Source organism: Mirounga leonina, unplaced genomic scaffold (assembly GCF_011800145.1).
Source record: "Mirounga leonina isolate KUSES-001 unplaced genomic scaffold, KU_Mleo_1.0 Mir_154, whole genome shotgun sequence".
Classification (NCBI taxonomy): domain Eukaryota; kingdom Metazoa; phylum Chordata; class Mammalia; order Carnivora; family Phocidae; genus Mirounga; species Mirounga leonina.
Window position 1 is genome coordinate 43889829 of NW_023270389.1, and position 6080 is coordinate 43895908.

The 6080-nt window shown below is 45.7% G+C and overlaps 1 protein-coding gene across 7 annotated transcripts in view; it reads left to right on the top strand.

The window, feature by feature from the left end:
- The window catches only part of RGL1 (ral guanine nucleotide dissociation stimulator like 1), a 251420-nt gene that overhangs the window by 231634 nt on the left and 13706 nt on the right, over nt 1-6080 (top strand). For all 7 annotated transcript variants that reach the window (XM_035010628.1, XM_035010629.1, XM_035010630.1 and 4 more), the window contains one exon: nt 3656-3770. In XM_035010628.1, the coding sequence (XP_034866519.1) occupies nt 3656-3770 (115 nt within the window). The remainder of the gene's footprint in view (nt 1-3655; nt 3771-6080) is intronic.

A 6080-nucleotide genomic window follows, 5' to 3' on the forward strand; every position in this document is an offset into this window, starting at 1 on the left:
TGGGAGTGTCGTCACAGGAAGAGACTCCTTCGTTTAAAGGACATGTCACGTATTAAAGAGCATGTTCTCGTTGGCAGCGAATCCCACAGCTAATTCTCTATCTTCCCTCATTTTCATCACTCGCCTTCTTGGGGGATGCACTAAGAGCTTACAAGCTCAGCTCTGAATATGACATAAGTAATATGGAGGCACTCACTGTCTTCTCACATTCCAAAGGAAAGCTTTCCTATGTAATTCATCAAATCAACAAAATACTTCTTGAACATTAGTTGTGTGCTAGTCACTGGGCCAGGCTTTGTGGATGGGGAGATGAGTGGGGCATTTCTGTCTTTGAGGAACTTATAATCAAAAGGGAGATCATAAAGCATTATTGAAAGTGTACTGAATTCTCTAGTAGAAGTGAGACCAGATTGTAAAGGGCCTGCAGCCCTCATGAAGGAGTTTATGTCCTACAGGCAGTAGCATCTCGCTGAAGGCTTTTAAGTTGTCATCAGATTTGTTCACTGGAAAAAGTAGCTGACATTGTGGAGATGGTGCTGGGGTGTGGGGGTAGATTGAAAGCGAAGAAGCGAGATAAGAAGCTGTTATCATAGTCCTTGTGGAGGATGATAAGGGCTTGAATGACGGTCATGTGGCTGGAGACAAGATGGATTTTTGAAAGATTTTTATGAGGCGTAATTGTTTAGTCATCAACTTCATGTTACTGTGGTGGGGGATGAGGAAGAGGGAAAACTGAAGGCTGTCCAGGCAGCTTGGTGGTTGGTGGTCCTATTAAGTGAGGTATGAACTGCCTGAAAAGGGGGGTTTGAGGGTGCTAAAATTGGAGGGACCAGTGGGACATCCAGCTGGCATTGTCTAATAGATGGGCAGAAGCCCTGTTGGTGCCAGGCTGGTTCTGGGGTCAAATACTGGGAGGGAGTCATCGGCCCATTGGGTGGACAGGGCCACACAGGGAGCGAGAGAGAGGTGGGAGAACCACCGGGAACCGATGTCACCGATGTTAGTATTGTGTCCTCCATGGGCTTCCTCACATGGCTTCTCTTACATGTGCTGGCCAGAGAAGCAAGACCCACCTTGTAACTCTTCGGTGTCTCTGAAGTGAAAGTGAAGAGCTGACATGTGCAACTATGGGGATGGGTCTCTAAAACACCATGTTGAGCTAAAGAACCCAGACAAAGGATTACATGCCGCAGCAGTCTTCCCTTTCAAAAACAGGCCAAGCTAACCTGTGGGATTAGAAGCGAAGCTCAGGGAAGAGGCACAGGGAATTCCTTGCCTTCTGTATTTAAGGTCCATGAAGGTGACACCCCAGCGTCACTTGATACTGCGCCCTCCGTACACTAGCCACCGGGCACGTGTGGCAGTTGAGCATTTAAAATGGGAATAGTCCAAATTGAGATGTGCCCTGAGTGTAAAATATACTTAGTACAAAAGAAAGAAAGAATTTCTCATTGGCAATTTTTGTCTGGATTATATGCTGAAATAATAGTTTGGATGTATCGGATTAAATAAAATATATTATTAAAATTGATTTCCCTTCGGGCGCCTGGGTGGCTCAGTTGGTTAAGCGACTGCCTTCAGCTCAGGTCATGATCCTGGAGTCCCGGGATCGAGTCCCGCATCGGGCTCCCTGCTCAGCTGGGGGTCTGCTTCTCCCTCTGACCCTCCTCCCTCTCATGCTCTCTGTCTCTCATTCTCTCTCTCTCAAATAAATAAATAAAATCTTAAAAAAAATAAAAAATAAAAATAAAATTGATTTCCCTTCTAAAAATACTTTTTTAATATGGCTACTAGACACAATTAGAAACGAGGCTTTCATTATGTCTATCTACTGGATGGTGCTGGTTCCGTATGTGAGCTGTTGATACTAATTGTGATCCTCCACTGCACTCGGTACCTTTGATGGGACAGAGGAATAAACACCCCAGGAAAGCCCTTGGCCATATCCCACTCGATTGGACACACCTGGGGAAGCTTAAGGTCAAGAAAATAAGGGTAGCCTGGCTTTCTCCTTAGGTAGGTTTAAAGTTGACAACTTAGCCTAACATGAGTCACCTTAGCCCGAAAGAGATCCCTGGAGTGGGATCCTTTCTCTTTAGCTTCATGCGTCCGGTCCGCTTTGATCCGGCTGTGGGAGTATTTTCTTTAGACTCTCAAAACACATATTTCCTCTTTCCAAATTTTGTGTGCATCTGTTTCTCCCTTGGAAATGAGTACTCCGGATGTTTAGGTAATAGACAAATGAAAAAGGTCTTGGTTGCTTACAAGGACCCCACTGTAATGCATGTTGTTTACTGCATCACAAACCCCAAATCATGACCTGAGCTGAAGGCAGACGCTTACCTGCCAAAGGGAGACATCTAGGCCCTGTCACCTTCGGGCCCTCAAGGACAGTTTCTTGGAGGATGTTCTTCCTCTCCTCTTCCTTTTCCTCCTTTCTCTGTCCTCTTACCCCCTGATGAGAACAGTAATCTGTGTTTTCTTTTGCATTCATTCTAATGTAAAGAAATCACTCAAGAGATGGTATAAAAGTCAGCCTTCTTTTCCCCTTGCCCTGAGCATCCTCCAGATAGTTGGCTGATGTGCAGGGATCAAGAGGAGAAAGTCAGAACTGGAGGTGAGGAGGACCTTTACTTGCACTAACAAAATGTTAGATTTATTATTTTTAAACATTTAGAAGCTGATTTTTATTGAAGCCTAATTTACATAGATTACATACACAGATCTTAAGTGTTTAGTTCTAGTATATCTGTGTAACTCCCACCCCAAATCTAGATAAAGAACATTTTCCATCTCCCCTCAAAATTCCCTGTGCCCCTTCCAATCAATTCCCCCCCTAACCTTAATGAAGGGTCAGGTTTGTTGTTAGTTTTCTAACACTATAGATGAGCGTGACCTGTTTTTCAAAGAATAGACTCCTGCAGCATGTAATCTTTTGGGTTTGTTTTTTTTTTTTTGCTCAACATGATGCTTTTGAGATCCATCCACATTGTTGCGTATGTCAGTTCTTAGTTTATATCGGCTAAGTTGTGTTCTATCAGGAATGTATTATAGTCTCTTTGTCCATTCCCCTGTTCCCTCCTGTTGAGGGAGATTCGGGTTGATTCCAGTTTGGGGCTTTTACGAACGAATCTGCTGTGAACATTTCTGTAGTAGAAGTCCTTTTGTGGACGTGGGTTTTCATTTCTCTTGGTAAATACCTATGAGCGAGATTGCGGGGTCATGGAGTCCCTTGTGCTTTTTGAAATGGTCATTGCGCAGAACTGTGACCATTTCTAACCCACAGGTTGTGACCGGTGCTCAACAGGTAAGGCTAATTTTGGCCCAGGACCAAAATCCTATGCATTTCCTCACCATACCCTCCTCTTTTTCCCCACACTGGAACCTCAACCCATATGGAGGAGATAGGCAAGGCACATGTTCTATTTCACTAAGAGAAGACACTTGATCTGAGAGAGTAGGTAGCCCATCATCATTTGGCTACTAAGGGTGGAACCAGAACTAGAACCCAGGAGTTCTGGCTCCTGGTCCTGTTCTCATTCCACTGGGCCATTACTCCCCAAAAGGCACAAGGCAGCAAAAAGAGGAGGGTCGAGAGAACTCTTTCAGGAAACATGAGGTGAAATACTTAGAGACCCATCTGTTGTCTTTGCAGTTGACAAGCCAGGACAAAACCCCTGCCGTGATCCAGAGGGCAATGCTGAAGCACAATCTGGACGCAGACCCAGCCGAGGAGTACGAGCTGGTGCAGGTCATCTCGGAGGGCAAAGGTGTGTATGTGCTGCTTCTCGTGGCAGGTTACCCTGGTTTTAGAAGTTAGAAAATGAATGCAATGTTTTTGTGGGGTTTTTAAAGATTTTATTTATTTGAGAGAGAGAGAGCACAAGGGAGGGGCAGAGGGAGAGGGAGAAGCAGGCTTCCTGCTGAGCAGGGAGCCCGATGCGGGGCTCGATCCCAGGACCCTGGGACCATGACCTGAGCCAAAGGCAGACGCTTAACTGACTGAGCCACCCAGGCACCCCTTTTTGTGTTTTTTGGGTTTTTTTTATGGAACCAAGTAGGGGTTTTTAACTGTGCAAGAGTGGTGTTGTGTGGGGGACGCATGCCATCACCTCACTCGTAGAGTGAAGCATCTCAAGCTACCCCCGCCACAACCCTGTCTTTTCTACAGTTTTGCTGAGCACCCTCCTGCCCATTCTCTGTAAACTGTGTATCAAGCATTCTTCTAGGAAGAGGTCTCGCCCTGTGTCAGAAGGTGGGAGGGAGGTGGTTCTGTTGGGTCTTTGCAGATGGCCACGCACCTCCTTTACCCAATAATGTATGTCTAAGTTGTATGTGCATCTGAAACATGGCAGTCCTTGTAATAATTTCTCATTTTTTCAGTGAATCATGTGCAAGAGGCTTCTAGGCTCATCTTTCAGTTTATCTTTATTCATGATTGATCTTCAAGTAGCAAAAGCTTCTCACTCCAGAATCTGAAGACTTTTTTTAAAAAGATTTTATTTATTTATTTATTTGAGTGAGAGAGAGGCAGAGGGAGAGGGAGAAGCAGGCTTCCCGCTGATCAGGGAGCCTGATGGGGGGCTCAATCCCAGGACCCTGAGATCATGACCTGAGCTGAAGGCAGACGCTTACCTGACTGAGCCACCCACGTGCTCCTAGAATCTGAAGACTCTTTACCTCACAATTACTGAGGCAAAGAACTGGTGATCGTACTTCAGGATGCCTAGGAACCCACTCTTCGCAAATTCCTTTTATGAAAACGCTGGGAAAATACTCACCCGAAATGTATCTATATTTTGCTGGTTTGAATTGGGATTGTATTTGTTGAGAGGAGGAGACAGGCTGGTAGGTGACTTCTCTGGACCCTGTCACATCACAGAAACTCAGTCACACTAAGTCTCTTTCCAAGTGCAGTTGTTGACTGAGGCCAACCCTATCTGCCGACAGACCCAACACTAACCGATTCAAGCATCTTAATAGGGCTATTCACTAACAAGCAGCTGCCCTATCACGAAAAGAAGGATTATATAAGTTGGGGATATGAGAAGGGAGCAGCTATTCACACTCCATTTGGCCAACAGATCACCCAGGACTATAACTTGGGCCCAGAGAAGAGTGGCTGTATCTTTTCCTAGAGATGAAAAGCTGTAGCCCCTGAGGAGATTATTTTTCAATTACCTCTTGGGAGTTTGCTCATTCGTTCAGCTGAGCCCTCAGTTGAGGGGCAAACCCCTGTCAGTTATATCTTTTATTGTTGTTACAGTTAAAATTCTAGGCCTAAAGCGTGGTCTCTTGAGTTTGACCATGTTGCCCACAAAACAACGCTAAGGTGAGGCCGGTGATTCTGAAGAACCAGGAGCCCCGAGGTGTAGTCTGGGCCCAGCTCTCTTCACCACTTGGGTGGTCTTAGGTGGGCTGCTTGACCTCCTCGGGCCTTGGGCCTCAGTGAAAAGGAGGCAGTACCCTACTAGAGCTCCACACATCACAGGGTGGTTGTGAGGATAACAAGAGATAAGGTGCCCACAAGTACTTTGGAGGTATGCTAAGTGACATGTCGCTGTGAGGTGAATTATTACTTACCCAGGGATCTGTGGGCAGGAGATTGGGGACACTTTAAGGGAGTTATTCTTTGTGGAACATTTGTGCAAAATGTACTAGAGTCACTGAGAACCTGATTGCATCAGTCCTGCTATAGAATGCCCGTGTTTCATGAAAAAGTGCTCAATATCGCTCGGCATCAGGGAAATCCAAATCAAAACCTCAATGAGATACCACCTCACACCATCAGAATGGCTAAAATTAACAAGTCAGGAAACGACAGATGTTGGCTGGGATGCGGAGAAAGGGGACCCTCCTCCATTGTTGGTGGGAATGCAAGCTGGTGCAGCCACTCTGGAAAACAGTATGGAGGTTCCTCAAAAAGTTGAAAATAGAGCTACCATATGATCCAGCAATAGCACTACTGGGTATTTACCCCAAAGGTACAAATGTAGGGATCCGAAGGGGTACATGCACCCCGATGTTTATAGCAGCAATGTCCACAATAGCCAAACTGTGGAAAGAGCCAAGATGTCCAT